This window comes from Elephas maximus, chromosome 11 (assembly GCF_024166365.1).
Source record: "Elephas maximus indicus isolate mEleMax1 chromosome 11, mEleMax1 primary haplotype, whole genome shotgun sequence".
Taxonomy (NCBI): Eukaryota; Metazoa; Chordata; class Mammalia; order Proboscidea; family Elephantidae; genus Elephas; species Elephas maximus.
The window spans coordinates 71,607,315-71,628,585 of NC_064829.1; the positions used below are offsets into that span (position 1 = coordinate 71,607,315).

The 21,271-nt window shown below is 42.6% G+C and overlaps 1 protein-coding gene across 2 annotated transcripts in view; it reads right to left on the minus strand.

Annotated features, from left to right (window-relative positions):
- BCL2 (BCL2 apoptosis regulator) overlaps window positions 1-20,972 on the minus strand; it is a 209,757-nt gene extending 188,785 nt beyond the window's left edge. The window contains exons 1-2 of one of the 2 annotated variants that reach the window (XM_049900478.1): window positions 20,176-20,971; window positions 19,150-19,960 (exon numbers count right to left, since the gene is read on the minus strand). In XM_049900478.1, coding sequence (XP_049756435.1) covers window positions 19,150-19,704 — 555 coding nt within the window. In that variant the 5' untranslated portion in view covers window positions 19,705-19,960; window positions 20,176-20,971. Of the gene's footprint in view, window positions 1-18,547 lie in introns of both variants that reach the window. The other variant, XR_007519229.1, reaches the window with a different exon arrangement.
- Between the last annotated feature and the right edge of the window lie 299 nt (window positions 20,973-21,271).

Sequence of the window (21,271 nt, forward strand, 5' to 3'; positions counted from 1 at the left end):
ACCATTTGTGAAACAGACTATCTTTTACCCATTTAACTGCTCATATGTGGATAGATTTATGTCTGGATTCTCAATTCTGTTCCATTGGTCTATGTATCTGTTGTTGTACCAGTACTAGGCTGTTCTGACCACTGTGGCAGTATAATAGGTTCTAAAATCAGGTAGAGTGAGGCCTCCAACTTTGTTCTTCTTTTTCAGTAATGTTTTACTTATCCAGGGCCTCTTTCCCTTCCATATGAAGTTGGTGATATGTTTCTCCACCTCATTAAAAAATATTGTTGGAATCTGAATCCGAATTGCTTTTTATCTACAGATTGCTTTTGGTAGAATAGACATTTTTACAATGTTAAATCTTCCTATCCACGAGCAAGGTTTGTTTTTCCACTTATGTAGGTCTCTTTTGGTTTCTTGCAGTTGTGTCTTATAATTTTCTTTGTACAGGTCTTTTACATCTCCGGTAAGATTTATTCCTAAGTATTTTATCTTCTTGGGGGCTACTGTAAATGGTACTGATTTGGTGATTTCCTCTTCAATGTTCTTTTTGTTGGTGTAGAGGAATCCAACTGATTTTTGTATGTTTATCTTATATCCCGATACTCTGCTGAACTCTTCTATTAGTTTCAATAGTTTTCTTGAGGATTCCATTGGGTTTTCTGTGTATAAGATAATGTTATCTGCAAATAGAGATACTTTAACTTCTTCCTTACCAATCTGGATGCGCTTTACTTCTTTATCTAGCCTAACTGTTCTGGCTAGGACCTCCAAGCACAGTGTTGAATAAGAGCAGTGATAAAGGGCATCCTTGTCTGGTTCCCAATCTCAAGGGGAATGCTTTCAGGCTCTCTCCATCTAGGATGATGTTGGCTGTTGGCTTTGTATAAATGCCCTTTATTATGTTCCTGAATTTTCCTTCTATTCCTATTTTGCTGAGAGTTTTTATCATGAATGAGTGTGGAACTTTGTCAAATGCCTTTTCTGTATCAATTGATAAGATCATGTGGTTCTTGTCTTTTGTTTTATTTATATGATGGATTACATTCATTGTTTTTCTAATGCTGAACCATCCCTGCATGCCTGATATGAATCCCACTTGGTCATGGTGAATTATTTTTTTGATATGTTGTTGAATTCTATTGGCTAGAATTTTGTTGAGGATTTTTGCATCTAAGTTCATGAGGGATATAGGTCTGTAATTTTCTTTTTGGGGGAGTCTTTACCTGGTTTTGGTATCAGGGATATGCTGGCTTCACAGAATGAGTTTGGGAGTATTCCATCCTTTTCTATGCTCTGAAATACCTTTAGTAGTAGTGGTGTTAACTCTTCTCTGAAAGATGGGTAGAACTCTGCAGTGAAGCTGTCCAGGCCAGGGCTTTTTTTTGTTGGGAATTTTTTGATTACCTTTTCAATCTTTTGTTATGGGTCTACATAGTTGTTCTGCCTCTGTTTGTGTTAGTTTAGGTAGGTAGTGTGTTTCTAGGAATTCATCCATTTCTTCCAGGTTTTCAAATTTGTTAGAGTACAATTTTTCATAGCAATCCTATATGGTTCTTATAATTTCAGTTGGGTCTGTTGTAGTATCGCCCATCTCATTTCTTATTTAGGTTATTTGCTTCCTCATCTGTTTTTCTTTTGTCAGTTTGGCCAATGGTTTATCAGTTTTGTTAATTTTTTTCAATAATCAGCTTTTGGTCTTGTTAACTCTTTCAATTATTTTTCTGTTTTCTATTTCATTTAATTCTGAAGCAGTGGTCTTCATGACTACTTATTTTTCAAAGGATATTTACACTGACAAGTGGTTAAGAACTCAGGCTGATAACCAAAAGGTCGACAGTTCAAATCCACCAGCCGCTCCTTGGAAACCATATGGGGGAGTTCCACCCTGTCCTATAGGGTCTCTGTGAGTTGAAATGGACTTGACGGCCCACAGCAACACTGGAGCCAAAGAGAAGAGAGACGCAGAAATATGTTTCATTTTGTTTTTTAACTATGAAGGAACTTAAAAATAAAATCCATGTTGTGAGGAAGATATCACTAGTTAACGAAAACAAAGACCACTGGTGGTGCAACGGTTAAGCACTCAGATGTTAACCAAAAGATTGGTGGTTTGAACCCACCCAGTGGCTCCAACCCACCCGGTGGCTCCACAGGAGAATGGCTATCTGCTCCTGTAAAGATCACAGCCTAGAAAACCCTATGGGGCAATTCTACTCTGTCACATGGGGTCATTAGGAATCGAATTTGACTCCAAGGCATCTAACAACAACTGGCTTCCTAAAGAAACACACAAAAAAATAAAAATGCACATGCAACAAATCCTTATTTCTCTTAAGAGATACATGTTTAAAAAACATTTTTTTTAAAACTTTTGGAGGACATCGATTACCAGTTGCGTTGCCAAAATAAAGGATCCTGGTTTTGCCTCTTAACAGGCAAAGTCATTTGACCTTGATGAGCCTGTTTCCTCATCTACAACTCCACTTCCTACCCTCACAGGGAGGCTATTAGGGTCAAAGAATCTTCTATTTGCAAAAGTGTTAAACTCTGGGCCTGGCACATACTGTGGTTCCATAAAAGCTCATTTGCTTCCTTCCTTCTGACTTTCAATGACTGTCACCAATGACCAATGTTGTGATAAATGGAAATGGGAAAAATGGAAGGTAAGGGGAAAAGTGCTGTACATTATTTTAGCCAGAAATAGTAGAATCTTCTTTAATTCTATATTGTACATAGAAACCCATTTTAAACTAATGCAAGGGCTATATTACACAACACATATATTAATTGTAATGTAGAACACTATGTTTTCAGCTGTTCATAAAGAAAAGCCATTAAACCTCCCCTGTGTGAACTGCAAGGAGCCCTGGTGGCGCAGTGGTTAAACCCTAGGGTCCTAACTGAAAGGTCAGCAAGTCAAACCCACCAGCTACTCCTAGGGAGAAGGATGTGACAGTTTGCTTCCATAAAGACTACAGCCTTGGAGACCCTATGGGGCAGTTCTACTCTGTCCTATAGGGTCACTATGAGTTGGAATTGATTCAACGGCAATGGGTTTAGTTTAGTTTGGGTGTAAACTGCAATACTACTCAAAGAACCTCAAAGACTAATATAAGAAGGTAATACTGTCCCATCAGAACCCTCCTATGACATTGCCCTGTTTTATTTTCTTTGTAGTCCTTATATTACTTGTTAACTATTAACCTGTTTACTGTTCTGATTTCCCCACAATGTTCACTTCACAAGAGCCAAGGCCTTGACTCCATGTTTTCTGTTAGCCCTCCTATGCCTAGAACACAGCCTGGCACACAGCTGGTCCTTTATAAATACCTTCCAAATGAATGAAGTTGACCTAATATAGCCACATGCCTCTTAGACACTGTGGAAACGCTACTGGTGAAGGCTCTGCACTCTTTTGATTCAACAAACACTTCATTCTCCAAACTTTTATTGGACACCTAAAGACAGGAGCCCAATTTTAAAATTAAGTAAAAATGCAGATTATTATTTAGATGCCAGGAAGAAAGGCCTAGCCATCTACTTCTAAAAATCTGCCAGTGAAAACCTTATGTGTCACAAAGGTCAGGTCCACAACCCAACATGGGGATGCCGCAGGACCAAGCAGCATTTTGTTCTGTTGTACAGTGAAGTTGCCATGAGTCAGGGGCCAACTTGAATGTAGCTAACAACAGCAACATTTAGATACCAAAAATTAAAAATAATCATCTAGCATCCACCAGCCTGAGCCCAGAAACACTAGATGGTGCCCGGCTACCACTGCTGACTGCTCTGACAGGCATCACAATAGAGGGTCCCAGACAGAGCAGGAGAAAAATGTAGAACAAAATTCAAATTCACAAAAAAATACCAGATTTAGTGGTCTGACAGAGACTGGAAGAACCCCAAGACTATGGCCCCCAGGCACCCTGCTAACCCAGAACTGAAGCCACTCCCTTAAGCCTACCTTTCAGCCAAAGATTAGACATGCCTATAAAACTAACAATAACACAGGTGAGGAACGTACTTCTTATTTCAATCAGACAGACAAGACCAAATGGGCAACACCCGCCCAAAAGCAAAGATGAGAAGGCAGGAAGGGACAGGAAAACTGGATGAATGGACACAGAGAACCCAGGGTGGACAGGCAAATGGGGAGAGTGCTGACACATTGCAGGGATTGCAGCCAATGTCACAAAACAATTTGTGTATAAATTTTTAAATGAAAAACTAATTTGCACTGTAAACTTTCATCCGAAACACAATTAAAAAAAAAAACCATCACCTGTCACATACACACCGATGTTCACTGCAGCACTATTTACAATAGCACAAAGATGGAAACCACCTAAGTGCCCATCAACGGATGAATGAGTAAGTAAAACGTGGTACATACATGCAATGGAATACTACTCAGCAATAAAGAAAAGTGAGATTCCAAAACATCCTGGAACATGGATGAACCTGGAGGATATTATGTTGAGCAAAATAAGTCAATCACAAAAAGAACACAAATAGTTTATGTTGTCACTTTCATGATAAGACATGAACAAGAAATACACAGAAGAAAAAAATTTTTAAATCATCCATGTTTAGGTAATTCCACTTTCCCAAGTTGAAAGAACGTCTCCCTCCACTCACAAGTGTCCTCGGAGTCCCACAGCCTGGATCACCTGGCTCACAAGCACACCCTCACGGGGTCTAGAGCCAATGCAGGGCCATCAAATGGCGAGCAGCTGGATTCTCCTCTGCCGTCAACATGAAAAGTACTTCAAAAGCTGAACCAAAGGAGGAACGAAAACCCCAAACCAAAGACTACACCTTCATATTCCTGAGAATTTTTGAGACAGGAAGCATTAAAGATATCATCTTCCAAAACTGAATATATTTGATGAAGTTTCTCTTGAGGACTCTCGTCTCACTATGAAAACACACCCAGAGAAGCAGCATGGTGTAAAGAAATATTTCCTAGATGCTGAGTCTAGGAATGAATACCAGCACCTCCTTTGCTTTCTGGCTCTAACCTAGCTTCTCGAAGCCAAAACTTTCTCAATCTTTCACGTGGGAATAAACATACAACAGAAAGGCTGTGGGAAGAAGGCAGAGAGACATGGGATATAATACCTGCCTTGCTCAGAGTTGTGCCGATCAAGTGGACCAACAGATACTGAATTTCCTTGGAAACTTTAAAATGCCACATGCATACATACATACACACATACACACACACACATACATACCATGGTTGAATTTTCCACCTGGAGGGAAATTTTATGAAAACTGCCTTTCATAGTGGAATTATTTCTTCAAATACACTTTTATTAACAAATTGTTAATGAAGGTTAATTACAATGTGAGTTCTAACAAAATAAAGTTTCCAACCAGGCAATGTTAATTTAAGAGAATGTGAAATAAGAAAAAAATACTTGTATACAACCAGAACATGACCATATTCTTTTCAAAATGATAATAGAAAAAAAAAAATAAGCAGTTGGTTATAGAAAAAAATCAGTAGTTGAAGATAAAATGAGCAATGTTTTGAAACCCTTAATCAATCACTGCATCTTCCTAAAAGTCTCTCCAGTCTATTCCTAATCATTGCCTAAACCCGTTGCCACTGAGTCGATTTCAACCCACAGAGACCCTATAAGACAGAGTAGAACTCCCTGTAGGCTATAATCTTTACAGAAGCAGACAGCTACATCTTTCTCCCACAGAGCAGCTGGTGGGTTCGAACTGCCAACCTTTCAGTTAGCAGCCAAGTGCTTAACCACTGCGCCACCAAGGCTCCACAATCATTGCCCAGTGCTATCCATTTCTGCCGTTCCCACTACCATTCCTCTAGGTCAAGCACATTACCCTTGCTCATTTACTGAAATAGCTCCTATCTGGTTTCTACTCTCTCTCTGGTCTCACTAATTATCTGAAGTATAGTCAGAGTGGCCTTGCTAAAATTAACCCTTCCTGGGTGGTCCGTCTCTGAGGGACACCCACTTGGACGCCTCGCGCCAGCCGGGGGTACTCTTCAGGTCCTCCAACTCCTCCAGGCTTTCTGGCCTTGGTTTCCACTGTTCTCTTTCCTGGACACACTCTTCTCCTCCCACCCCCTTAACTAGATTAACTTCTGCTCTTCCTCCAGGCTCCAGCTCACCTGCCCCCTCTCCTGGGAAGCCTTCCTTGACTCTCTAATGTAAAACCAGTTGCGTTCGAGTCGACTCCAACTCGTGGCAACCCCATGTGTGTCAGAGTAGAACTGTGCTCCACAGGGTTTTCAATGGCTGATTTTTTGGAAGTAGATCTCCAGGTCTTTCTTCGAGGCCCCTCTGGATAGACTCAATCCTCTGACCTTTAGGTTAGCAGCTGAGTGTGCTCACCGTCTGCACCACCCAGGGGCTCTGACTCTCTAACATATGCCCCTAAGACTGTCGCATTTCTCCTCCTGTAACTGGAACCATGCTCAACTGCAGCCGCTGCTGAATATCTCCACTCCCCTAGACTGTAAGCCAGGCCTGTCTTGTTCCTACTTCCCCATCCATGCCTGGCCTACTGTGTGCGCTCGAGATAAACCATGTAGTAGAAATGAATAGCCCCTCTCCTCTTCCGTATGCTTCAACTGTACGATTGAGTACAAAAAACAATTATTCACCAAAAAAAGAAAAAAAACTGAGACGCAGTGGTCCCCGATACTAAACACAAGGACACTCTTTTCCACCGTCCTGCCAAACCTGACAGGTGAGAGGTTAGAAGGCAGAGTCAGGTGCCTCAACGCGTATTAGATTTACCCAAATTCTCCATATTTTAAAACCACAAATTTACTCACTGGTCATGCCCTTTAAATATTCCTCAGAAAAAGCATCTTCGAATTTCACTTGACACGTACTTTCATCAGTTAATTTTTAATTTAGCCCAATATTAAACGCTCGCATTAACCAGAAGAAGCGTCGTGTGGAGCTACTGATTTGCGGTGACAGCTTGTGTTATTCTTACACACAGGCCAAGCGTGAAATAGAAAACTAATAACCCCTTAACTGTATTCTCAAAGTATCATTTATGGGAAAGAAAACTACATTCAAAGAAAACTTGTGCAATGGCCGTCATTTTTTTTCCCGGAGCTGCAAGCTGTTACAAAGCAAGGAAGCTCATTTTCTCAGAGATACGGACAAGCTCAAGAATCCCACTGTCACTGGATGTATTCATTAAGAACGAATCTGGCAGCAACACAGGGGACAGATACTTTGGAGAACAGGCCAATTATCTGGGTGTCCTTTATAATTTGAAGTTGCTGAATTCACTCATAGATAAGGCACTTGAAGCAGGGCTGGCAGTGCAAATATGAGGCACAGATGGCCACTGAAGAAATGCGAGGGAGGAAAGGATGAAGGGAGAAAGATTTGCTTGTGGTTTCATTCATGGGGACAAATCTGTAAGCTGACATATCCTTCTTTTTAAAAAGTCCCTGGAGAAGTATGGTCAAGCTTCATTACAAGTAAACAAATCATACAATCGTGCTCAAACAGATGACAAATGATGAGCAACGATACTTTGGGTTTGATTCATGCCAGGGGGTGAGGATTCTCAAAACAGATTCCACCAGTTCTGAAAACCACAGAAAGGTTGTGACGCTTGCCTGAGCCAGAGCAAAGAACTTAGCAAGGAGCTGTCAGGCCACTGATTTTCTCCATGAGTCCTCCGGGGTGTCTTTCCTGTTGGTCAGCATCTTTAGAAATGAAATCGCAGGCTCTCTCGGCTCTGGAACCTTGAGCTACACCAACTTCCACCTTCATTTGGCTGCCTTTTTTGACAGAGAACTAGGGGGCCATTTATTCTTGGGCTGTGTGTGCTGTAGTTCTTTTATATTTGAGCTTCAACACTCATCAGAGGGAAACACCACCTTGTTACCATAGTGAGAACCTTGGACAAGCCCTGTTTTAATGATCAAGTGATGAGTAATCTCAGGCTAAAACTTTCACAGCCTGGATTAGGTTTAAGGTATGAAACACAAGGAATGAGAGCCAGTACACACATATATATGTAGATCATATGTACACATTCTTTTGTTTGAACAGATACAATGTGACAACCAATAGGCTGGTGTGGGATTAGCATTAAGGATGAATAAATATTGAGTATTTAATATAAAACAAAATCTAGAATATTTTCCTTCAGGAATGAATAAACATACTTTTCCAATTCATTAGTAAAGGATGAAATCAAAACACTTAAGTATTTTCTTTTTTCATTTCTATTAACTATTTATGAACCTATAGGACATTTGGGACACACACGCTATATAATAAAGGGAAAGCTGTTTATGATGTGTTAGATGCTCAAAGTGCCTCTAAAATAATTAATTAATTAATTCAATAAACAATCGCTGTGTGCACCTGCTATTCACTATGCTAGGTGCTGGGTTTAATTTAATAGGAATAATATCTTATTAAATAAGGAAGTCCCAGTGAAGGAGAACACCTAGATTTTTAAGACCTAGAGACACAAAAGAAGAGTACTATTGTTATTGCTGTTGTTGAGTCAGTGCCTTTGAGTCAGTTCCAACTCACAGCAACCCCATGTACAAGAGAACAAAACACTGCCTGGTTTAGTGCCATCCTCACAATCACTGCTATGTTTGAGCCCATTGTTTGCAACCACTGTGTCAATTCACCTCATTGAGGGTCTTCATCCTTTTCATTGACCCTCTGCTTTACCAAGCATGATGTCCTGCTCCAGGGAATCATGATAATATGTCCTGATAATATGTCCAAAGCACATGGGACGAGAAGTCTTGCCATCCCTGCTTCTAAGGAGTATTTTGGCTGTACTTCTTCCAAGACAGATTTGTTTGTTCTTCTGACAGCCCATAGTATATTCAAAATTCTTTGCCAACACCATAATTCAAAGGCATCTATTCAAAAGGTACTATTAAAAAATTAGGATACTGAAATAGCATTAATTTGACTCAGGCTGAATTATTTTTTAAGTAGGCAACTGGTGGTAGGGAGCCAAGCTTTGAACCTTAAAGCTCTAAGACAATCACCTTAACCCAATCCATGGAAGTCTACACAGGGCTTTTGAGGAAAGGTGATGTGCGGAAGGCAGCAATAAAAGAAGGTAGAATCAGCAGGGGCTTTTGAAATGAAAGAAGAAAAAAGGAAATCCACATGGTTTGGGGGAAAAGGCATATTATATTGCAGCCTCAACTTCTCTCTTAAACTCCAGATCCTTATCTCCAACGGCTTACAAGACATTTCCACTTGGGTATTCCAACAGCAAGTCAAGTTGAAATTTTCCAAAATTAAAGTCATCACATTTATCCCACAAAATAGCACCTGTTCTTATCTTTTCTTTCTCTACTAATGACAACATCATTGACTGAACCTGCTGGAATCAAACTTGAGTCCTCCAGATTCTTCCCCTTCCTCATTCCTCACATCCAACCTGTTGTCAGCCCTTTGGCTCTACTTCTACATTGTCCCCCACATCTCCCCATCTTTCCCACTCCCCACCCTACCATGTGGTTCAATCTCCTACTTGTTTTCCATTGTCCAGCCTCAGTCATGCTCAATCTCCTGCTGCCTCCGCATCGCAGCTGGCCTCAGAGCCCTTTCAGCATCCATTTAACATCTACCACATTAAGTACAAACCTCTCAACTTTGGACCCAGGCTAAGTTCTCAAACTACAGACTTATCTCAGGAGAGATTGCTATGCTTCAGTCAATTCAGAGTCTTTGCAATTCCCCAAGCACACCTCATACATTCCTGCCTGCTTTGAGCCCTCCATTCCTGTTACCTAAAAAGCCCTCTCCCCACACTCCAGTCTGTTCTCCAAAGCTTGTCCCAAAATGATTTCCTGAAGGACCCTCTTCTTCTAGATCCCCTTCTGGTTCCATCTGGTCTCGGGGCACTGAAGATTGTCAAGGGTTATAGCTATTTACACACTCATCTTAGTCCCACTTAAAAAACAAATGAAAAACGCTGCCATAGAGTTTATTCCAACTCATAGTGAACTTATAGGACACGGTAGAACTGAACAACAGGGCTTCTCTCAGGCTGTAATCTTTAGAGGGATGGAGAATGACTCGTTGGTCTAGGGGTATGGTTCTCACTTAGGGTGTGAGAAGTCCCAGGTTCAAATCCCAGATGAGCCTTTGTCTTTTCCTTTGAGAAGCTCTGATGGCACAGTAGTTAAAGTACTCAGCTGCTAACCAAAAGGTTGGCAGTTCGAACCCACCACCTCCTGAGTCAGGATGCACTCAATGGCAACAGGTTTGGTTTGGAATCTTCACAGAAGCAGACTGCCATATCTTTCTCTTATGGGGCAGCTAGGTGGGTTAGAATCACTGGCTTTTCTATTAACAGCTGAGCACTTAACCACTGTGCCACTAGGCCTCTTTTTAGTCCCACTACCTGTTGGTAAATTCCCTGAAAGCAAAGGTTATCTTACGGATTTTTAATTTAATTAAACCACCTAGCATAGAGCTCTGCACACATTAGGCCCTCAACAAACGTGCTTCAATGAAAAAAGTTAGTATGCGAGCAAGAGCCTTTGTAATAACTCTGTATACTTCCACTGCTACCCTAGTTTCTACGAACTCAAAGTTTTGTGAACAACTGTTCATTTTCCTCGATTAAAACGTCTTTAAATAGTTTTCTTTTTGTACTACCACTTTAATATTTACTAAGCGGCTTAGTCTCACCAGCCTACATAATTTTGTTATAAAATACCTCAAAGCCACCTCTTTCGAAGCTTATTATTTTTTTTTAAATGCTGCCAGAAATCCACAAAGGAAATGGCTAAGAGATAATCCTGAAATTTTAGACCTAGAAGGGCTAACATTGGCATCCTTTATAGCTTGCTATTTTTTTTTTAAGAGATAAAAACCCAATATCGAAAGCTGACGATGTAACTTGTCATTTATTTTATTCCTACTCTAATTGTAAGAAGGCTACATATACTCAACAGGCATTGAAGTAAGACACTTAGGTATCTGTCCCATATTCTCTTGGAGAATTTTAAAGCAGCTGAGTGGAATACTTGATGCCAATTCAATTTCAGAGTTGTTACACAGATATTACATTCATCATGTTGTAAGGCTGGAGAAATTTTAAATATCTGCAAAGAAGAGGTGGGAGTCAAATAAACACAACCTGCAACAGTGATCCCTTGTTTTGTGCTCCAAGCATTAAAATTCATAAACTCTCCATACTCTTTTGCAGCTTAAGAAAAGCCAGCTAAAAACAGAAATACAGTAATTGGAGTTGTCACAAGAAAAGATATATTGGTCTCAATGGAAAAATCTCCCTTGAAAAATTAAAGCTTCACTTGACACTACGGACTCTCGTGTTGTTTTCAGGAGACATAATAAAGAGCAGAGTGGAGTCAGTCATAAGCTTCTGACTCATTACGTCGAAGCCCCAGAGAGCTGATGAGCTGATTATTAACTAAAAATGGAATACGGTTCTAGCTCCGAAATTCTGAAGGCAAAACAAGAAGCAGGATAGAAACACACATTTTCCAAGTGGAGCCACCCACTGTGGCTCGTGCTCCATGTGCAGTGAGTAAGAGAGGGTACACTCAGCTCCTTCGTTAACCTCCTCCTGGAATCCTGTCAAACACTCAAGAAAACCACCCAAGTCACTCTCCACATGTTGCTACAATTGGCCATACCAGTATGTCAGGGAGATTCCCTTTCTAACATGGTTAAGAGAGCATTTGGGGAAGTAGTCTTTACTATAAGCTATTTCAGTCAAGTTCAGTTAGTCAAATTTTAGCTAAGGCTCGAGTATAACCCCCACTCTAATCTTCTCATCTTGCACTAAAGGGATCAGAGCAAGTACAATTTTACCACCAGACATACTCCTTTTCCTGCTTAGGGTTGGAATATATGATCTCTGGAGGAAAAGAGGAGCCCTGGTAGCGTAGTGGTTAAGAGATCAGCTGCTAACCAAAAGGTCAACAGTTCGAATCCACCAGCTGCTCCTTGGAAATGCTATGGGACAGTTCTACTCTCTCCTGTAGGGTTGCTATGAGTTGGAATCAACTTGACAGCAAAAGGTTTCGTTTGGTGATTTTTTTTGGAGGAAAGGATATTATCTATTGACAGAATTCTACTTGCCCTTCTGCCTGGGGCAAGATTGTTCTTGTTGTTAGGTGCCATCTAGTCGATTCCAACTCATAGCGACCCCATGTGACAGAGCAGAACTGCCCCATAGGGTTTCCTAGGCTGTAATCTTTATGGGAACAGATTGTCAGGTCTTCCTCCTGAGGAGCTGCTGGCGGGTTCAAACCACCAACCGTTCGGTTAGCAGCCAATCGCTTAACTGTTGTGTCACCAGGACTCTTTATTAGAGTCGGGATTATACACTAGCTTGGGCTGAAGCCCATTTATGCCCATTCTTGCTGGTGTCTAGGCATATTCTCTGAGTTCGCTATTTTCTGCAGGGGACTCCTACCCTTCATGTGCTGGAAGGTAATAAGGAGCTATACCTAGGAGGTCTCCTTTTGGTGGCATAATGATGCAGGTAGGAGAGTATCATGGGGTGGCAGAATGCCTATGAGAAATCCCGAAGGCTTTGGCTCAATAGGAATTCTCATCCAATAGTCATTCTCACTGAAGGATGGGGTGGGGCATATCTTTTGTTTGGCACAGAAAGAGCAGAGAAATTGTATTGGCATGACAGAAGTGAGCATATATCAGAGCAAGAGGGAACCTACAAAAATATTTTCAAAATGAAAACAGTTTTGTTCTAATTTTAAAAGTTTTATAATCTCCAGGTAAAGAACGGGGACCACACGTGCAAGAACTGAGCAGATCTGCTCTACAGAAACATAAATGCTACAAGGAGTATGTCTGTAACGAGCATTTCAGAAGAGAAGCACAACAATACTATAACCTCAAAACAAAACAAAAGCTTTTTTCCTCCCAAAGGAAGAACCCCTACCTGGATCAAAACCTACCAATATTTTTCTGCATATAAGAATGATTTAATCAAGACAGTTCTTCAGAAATAAGCTGTTCTAATCATTCTAACCAGGCAGTCTTGATTCTCTTTTACTTAACAAGAATTGATGAGTACTTCAAAAAGTATAGATTCATGTTTAATAAGTCTCCACTTCATAAAGGCTGTTTAAACCCAGTGCCATCGAGTCGATTCTGACTAATAGCCACCCTATAGGACAGGGTAGAACTGCCTATAGGGTTTCCAAGTCTGTAATCTTTACAGAAGCAGACTGCCACAGCTTTCTCTTATGGAGTGGCTGGTATGTTTGAACCGCCAACCTTTTGGTTAGCAGCTGAGTGCTTAACCACTGTGCCACCAGGGCTCCTTACCCACACATAAGACTTCTTATTTAGCCGAACTGGATCCTTTTGAGTACTTTCTGGACCCCAGCTGTCACCTAATATGATTGCCTTCCCTTATAACTTTATATCCACACCAATTGATAACCATGCTTCCCACATCTTCATAAAAGCCACTAATGATACTGAATAAAAAGAGCTGAAGTCCAAGTATTGCAGCTGTTGTTGCTGTGTGTTGTTGAGGCAATTCTGACTCACAGTGACCCTGTAGGACAGGGTAGAACTGCTCCATAGGGTTTCCAAGCCTGTAATCTTTATAGAAGCAGATGGCCAGAACTTTTTCCTAAGGAGTGGCTGGTGAGTTAAGCCGAGTGCTTAACCACTGTGCCACCAGGGCTCCTCTAAAGGATGCTTAGTAGGTAAATATTTAACAAAGGGAACTCCTCCCGCCTTTCAGTTCTCTTAAGAGTATGTCTATGTTATTTGGTATTTTTAAAGTTGTCTACATTTCTCCCCCTATTTAAATCAGGCCTAATGCACACATGAACAGCCATATGGTCAGAAATAACTTTTTTAGGCAAAGATTGAAGTGTATGCAAAATAATATATACTTAGTTACATTTTTTTTTTTCTTTTTTCCTCTAAATCTGAAGAGTCTCATGCTTATTATGCGTGGTAACTGAGTTTACTAAAACACCTACGGCACTGGCCTCTGAGTTCATCCAAGGCAGGCAGGGAGCTCTCCTTCCTGTGCCCCCAACTTAACCCAGGGTCCAACACATATAAGACTTGGAAGCATGCTGCTGAATAATCACCTCAGTCCTTGGGTGATTTTCATCACTAATCCCGTTTAGATATCAAACACTAATTTTCTGTGAACCAAACCCAGAGGAAACTTCACGGTGAAGTAAATCCAGTGAGTGGTCCTCTATAGATGGCTGAGGGGAAAAGGCGACCAGATTGAGAAGTTACTGCTATACCTGAGTCAGGTGATATTAGATTACCTTAAAAAGGTTTAACGGAACCTTTGAACCTCAAATACAATACATCTCTGGGGGAAAAAAACTTTCTACTCGTGCACTACAAAGACAGTGTTGTTTTCTAGCACAAATGCACTTCTGCTGAAAGCTGCATTGCTAAACTATTGCTAAGACATGATGAGTGACCTTGGAAACAGGTACGTAGGCGTGGTGAGTGGGAGACACCACTAATAATACCCGCAGCACCCATACACCTGCTTTATGAGTTGGTTCATCAACCCTCCAAGACACTGAAGAGGACTAGAATAAAAGGTAAAGAAAAACTATAAGAGTTTGGCTTTGTTGTTGTTGTTAATCTGTGGCTCTCTGTTACCTGGTGGTGCTATATGGCCTCATGACATGTAAACAATCTGCAGTGTACCGGTTCAATCAAGGATTGCTAAAAAGAGGAATATGTTCTCACTAGAAAGCACAGCTCGAAGTAACAGGATGCACAAAGGAAACCCACGTTTTCAATGCACATTAAATAGCAACAAAGGCCCTAAAACAGAAGAGCACTGAGTGAACTATAATACGTTAAGAATATTCAGAAATATAATCACTCAACAGCACGAGACTGAACGCTCGAGGAGCAATAATGTATTTTTTTCCTACAAAATAGATTATTGAAAGGGGTCATGTGATTCTTAACAGGCAGAAAGATGCACTTTCTCAAGGAAAATTCATCATTAAATATATTATTTAAGACTGAATCATCTTCAGGCTATTTTTAATCCTATCATTTTGCTACTGAAATTGGCCATAAGCAGCTGATACTCAGTCTCGATAAAAATGATGCTCTTTCAAGCAATATGTACACTGGCATGAGAATGGTATTGCTTTCCAGTTAATCAAATGTTTTGCTGGATGTGGACTACATTTAGGGAAGAGAGCCGGTTGTAGAATGCTTGCTGACTAACCAATACAAAAGAAGCTAAGATCTATAGGGTGTGGAGAAGTTCATCCCCATCTTCCGAAACAACCAAGACCAAAGACCAAAAGATTTTTTTTAAAAAGTGGGCCATCATTTCATCAACAGAATGATGCCAAACAACCTCCTGTTTGAAACAGTTCATTCTTTTAATGTCCACATCCTACTGTCTTCTAAGACGCGAAGCTGAATGTTGTTACGCTCCCCTGTTTGGAGGGTGCCAACAATTTTCATTCACCATGAACTTGCCCAAATCTCAACCCTTTGTTTGCAAGAGCCCCTTTGTCCCAAGGAAGTCTCAAGGCCACTAAACTGATTTACAGAATTAAACTGTGTTACAAGGGGATAAAATAATAACTAACAGAGCTATTAAAAGAGCTAAACCTCCATCCTTTAATTGGAGTAGAAAAGCTAGCTTACTTTAATTAGGCCAGTGATGCCAACACAAATTGTATAGTCAAAAAAACAAAACAATAAACCCATTGCCATTGAGTTAATCCCAACTCACAGAGACTCTACAGGACAGAGCTGAACTGCTCCACAGGGCTTCTAAGGCTGTAATCTTTACAGAAGCAGACTGCCACATCTTTCTCCCATGGTGCTGCTGGTGGGTTCGAACCACAGACCTTTCAGTGAGCGGTCAAGCACTTAACCACTGCACCATCACTCCTACAAACTGTATAGCTACCAGGAAATGCATTCTCAAGAAGATGTGGCACATAGTAATTTATCTCCTATCTCACCTTCATTTCAATCTATTTCTTCTTAAGGTCAGCGAACTCTGGTGCATATCTGGGAAATATTCAGGATCCCAGGTTATGCTATGGACCTGTAGCACACTTGCAGGATTCCATCCCAGGTGGTCATTCTTTCCAAACAATGCCCCCAGGAATCAAGTGTCTTAGCCAGTATACACAAATCATCTGTGGATCTTGTTAACCACAGATTCTGACACAGGAGGTCTGGGGTAGGGTCTGAGCTTCTGCGTTTCTAACAAGCTCCCAGGGATGCTCGTGCTGCTGGACCATGGACCATATTTTGAGTAGCCAGGCCTTCGACATTTTCAAAAACTGCTACTCTCTTGTTGCTATTCCCTCCGTCCTGCCTTTCTCTGGATACCAAACAATACCTTACTCAGACTTAGGAATAAAGGTGCACTCCACTCTACAGCCTACTGTATACTCAACCTCTCCTTCAGTCTTTATTTCATTTGCAGGCTGCCGGGACCATCTATTGGAAGCGTATCACCCCCAGGCTCTGCTTTCTCTGCTGCAGAACACGGAATGCAAACCGTTTCTCTCAGCCTCGGGAAGTTGTGACTTTGCCTCAGCAGCAAAGAAAAAAAAAAGTGCCTCCAAGTCTAAAGTCCCCCTTAGTATATTATTCAGTACATACGCTGATCCACTGACTCCTGGGAACAGACACATCACTGTCACTGCGGAAAAAACACGTGAGCTCTCTTTTGAAACTCTACCATTGTTAAGACTACGTTCACACTGTAAGCTGCCTGCAACATATTAGAGATGCAACCCTGACTAGTGAAAATTTGGAGGAAAACATGTCTGTATGCCAAATTCCTAAAAGAAAACTTCAGATTAATAACGCAAATCTAAAATCATAGGCAAATCATTTGGAACTCTCAAATTCTACCAGTTTTTATAACAAAATGTCCATATCTGATTGCATTTCCTGTTATATGCTCTCTTTCTTGCCAAATTCCTTAGTATTTCCTATATAATCATCAATTTATGTGTTGTTCTGAAAACTACTACACATTTTACCATTAGCCACTCATGCATCTCTATGATTTATTTTTACATTAAGAGGTTTTATCAAAAAAAATTTTTTTATCGTGTTCTACAGTATGTCATTGTGGTTTGGCATCATAAAATGTAGCCTCTACATTCATCAACCTCAGATACCTGTGGACCACAGAGATACGCTCTACTATGAAAACGCTTATTTTGGAAGGAGGAAAAAGTGAACTTTCACTTAAAAAGAAACCTCAACTGTATGAAATGTTAATATACTGCAATCGAACAACAAAGATCAAGGTTATATCTTAGTTTCTATCATAAACATATGTCTCTGTTTCCCACCCTTCTATTAAGTTACTTGATAGATGGTAGTTACCACCTTGGATTTCCTCCAACTAGATAGAATATTTAAAAATATAATTTTAACTATTAAATACATATTCCTTTGGTTTTAAAACGACCTTTTTGGAATCTAAAAGTCCCTACCTCTTTGGCGATGATGGTTAAGGAAAAAAAAAAAAAAACAAAACTTCCTTGACCAAACATTGAACACAAATATTCTTTTCACCCTTTGGTGAATTCCTCCGGAATTACTAAAGATCTTATAATGTGGGTCTCGAAAAACAAACCAGGAAATAACTCACAAAGAACATTTAGATTTCAGAGATATAAACAAAGATATGTGAGTTAATTTTAAACACCCAACATGGGCATCAAAATTTTTGTCAACTTTGGTCAAAGTCATCTGTTTTTCTTGACCTTTTCTCTTTTGGGCCCCTTAGTATTAGGACACTTTGTAAAACGTAGTAAAACATGTAATGTGCTTCTTGAATTCTAAGCCACTTGTAGTCATTTCCAGACTTTTTGTTCTTCAGTCCTATACAATAATTCCATTAGTAATTCTCCCAAGGGACTGTAAGAGAAAGCAATGAATTGCATCCTTTTCCAAAGATAAGTCCTCAGATTAAAACAAAAGTCCTAAAATAACCTCAGACAAGAATTATCTTCTTTTATTTTTTCACAATTCATACATTTAGATATGAGATGTTGATTTGAATTACAATTCTTGAGTCATAGGATCTGCACCCCTCCCCCAAAAGAATCACGGAAAAGAACAACGGCATGGCAAAATCACGGAAGCTCTGTGGAGCACCGTACCAGAAACAAATCACCTCACAGGTGTTCTTCAAAGCTGCAGGTATCAATCACTTCAACTCACAGCAAGGCATGAGAGAATCCACAGCTAAGAATCAATTCTTCTACACATCACACAGATACCCTAGATGTAAGCATTTTTAGCAGAGGAGACAACAAAATTATGTGGATTCTAGGTGGTGAAAAGTAAAAGACACTAAGATTCTAATAAACTTTTAAATCATACACTAGTTATAAAAATAGCCCACGATGCATGCAGCCGATGCAAATTCTGTCACCAAGGAGTTAAGGCAAAACATCTATATCTAACATTCTTCAAGACAGACTGTCACGCCCACTGGGAATGTGATACACACTGTAGGCTAGTGTCCAAGGACTTCTGGAATGGCAACTTACCTCTTTACAAACACAGCTAAGTTTTCCACGGAAAGAGGATATATTTGTTTTCCTCTTTGGGTAAATTTTACTAAGTGATTCAAAGAAGACATCACCTTGGTCCTCTGGTGGAGTCTGTTCTTCTGTGTGGTTCTCAAATTTTGGCACACAGAAGAATCCCTCGGGGGAACTTGTTTAAATGCAAATTGTCAAGACCGAACCCTGGGGTCTGGTTCAGTAGGCATGAGTGACCCCTGAAATCGCCAATGTCAACAAGCTACCTGAGCCAGGTAACTGATTGGGGGAGTGTTGCCTGGACCACAGGCTTGAGAAACATTCAAGGGATCCCATTTACCACAAGAACCTACTGGAAAGCCAATGCTGGATCACTGAACTTCAACGGCTGACACTCAAGGAAAACCCCTTCGGCGGAAGAAATTATCACAGAAGGGTTGCCAGGGAAAGCCTTGTTAGGTGGAAGAAGGAGGGAAGCAGGGAAGAAAGTAACCTGGTTGCTTTCTCAACAGACTCCCCTTGACCCCGGAGTCCACCCACACATCAACCACTGCGTCTCCACCTCAGACCTCAAGCACAGACTCCCATTCAACCACACATGCACCTACCCATCCTCCGTTATCCTGGATCCAGGTGTGCAGGTGCCGGTTCAGGTACTCAGTCATCCAGAGGGCGATGTTGTCCACCAGGGGCGACATCTCCCGGTTGACGCTCTCCACACACATGACCCCACCGAACTCAAAGAAGGCCACAATCCGCCCCCAGTTCACCCCGTCCCTGAAGAGCTCCTCCACCACCGTGGCAAAGCGTCCCCTCGCGGTGAAGGGAGTCAGGTGCAGCTGGCTCGACATCTCGGCGAAGTCGCGGCGGTAGCGCCTGGAGAAGTCGTCGCCGGCCTGGCGCAAGGTCAGGTGAACTACAGGTGGCACCGGGCTGAGCGCCGGCTGCGCGGTCGGGTCAGCCTGGAGCGGCGAGGTCCTGGTGTCCGGGCCCCGGGGCGCCGCGGGCGGAGAAGAGAGGACGCCCGGCGCGGGAGCGGCCCCGGGGGGCGCGGCGCTAGCTTCGCCAGCCTCCCATTCGTAGCCCCGCTGCGACAGCTTATAGTGGATATACTTCATCACTATCTCCCGGTTGTCATAACCTGTTCTCCCTGCGTGCGCCATCCTTCCCGCTCGGCCCCGCTCCCAGCCCGCGCCCCCAAAAGCCAAGAGAAGAGTTATAATCCAACGATTTTATTGGATGTGCTTTGCATTCTTGGAAGAGGGGGTGTCTTCAGTCACGCGGAACTCGACTCTGGGGTTTCCCCCTTGGCATGGGATTCAGGAAATTTTTATTTAAATTCCTTTTGGATCTTTATTGCATGAGGCACGTTATTATTATTAATAATTATTGCACTATAGGTCTACTTCCTCCGTGATGCTGAAAGGTTAAAAAAAAAAAGACATAGTCAAAATCAGGTGCATTTTCCTTTATACACCGGGTGCAAGCGGGACATACACACTACAAGTTTCACAGCTCAAAAGAATGGATTCAACTGCCTGGAAATCCAACTTACTCGAATGCACTTAAAGTTAAAATCTCAAATGTTTCCATCAAAAGTTACATGAAGCCCATTTCCTGTGCAAAGAACTTACTTGTATTTTTTAGGGGTAGCATGATCCTCTGTCAAGCTTCCTTTTTTGTACAAATAAACGCATAAGGCAAGAATCCCATCAATCTTCTGAGCTCTCCAGTTAGAGCTGCTGAGAAACTTCCAGAGGAATCAGGAGTTGGGGGGCGGGGGGTTAAAAATCAGAAGAATTTCCAGAATGATCCCCAGACTTCTGCTGCACAGAAATGTCAACCAGTAGGAATCCCCAGCACGAGGGAAAAGGCAGCGGCGGCAGATGAATTACAATTTTCAGTCCGGTATTTGCAGAAGTCCAGCGATGTCCCCTCTGGGCAATTTCCACGCGCGCACACACACGCGCGCGCGGGCACAGGCGTCGCTCTCCGCGGGGCCCTGCACGCCTCCCCGGGAGAGGGACAGGCGGGGCGGGGACGCTGGAGGACCGGGCGGGGACAGGAGTCAGTCCTCTTCGGGTAAAACTGCGAGCAGCGAGCATTTCCCGGAGAGCCGCTGGAGCAACGCGGCGGCGGACGCCGGCCCGGGCCGCGCGAGCACAGCGCTGTGTGTGGTGCCGCGAGGGGTGGGGAGAAGGCGGGGCGGAGGCTTTATTTTTTCCCTCTTTTCCTAAAAAGGATGACGGCTACGAAGTTCTCCCCCCTGGACCCCCGCTTCCGCTGCACCCCACGGCGCACCCCGCCTCCAGGCTGCGCACCCTTTCTCCTCCGCCGCCTCCGGGCCCTGCGCGCCGCCCCCCGCTGCTCCCGCGCGCAGCCCGCTCGGAGCGGGGACCGCCGGGAGGCCCGGCCGCGCAGTCACTGGCGGCAGCGGCGGCTCGGCGGGGACCCCAGGGCGGCGGGCGGGCGCGCGGCGGCGGAGGGGGCGGGGAGGACGGCGGGCGGGGGGGCGCTCTGACTTCATTCTCCTCACAGACCCGCTGGTTTCCTGTGTGTACGTCACACTGTTCATTCAAAAAAAGAAGCCAGAGCGCGCCCGCCTCGGAGCCCGCTCCCGGCCCGGTTAAAGGCACCGCGCCCGGGCCCGAGCCGCGAGCCCGCCGTGGGCCTGGGCGCGGGGCCGCAGTGAGGGGCGTGCTGGAGGCCGCCTGCTCGGCCACCACCGCC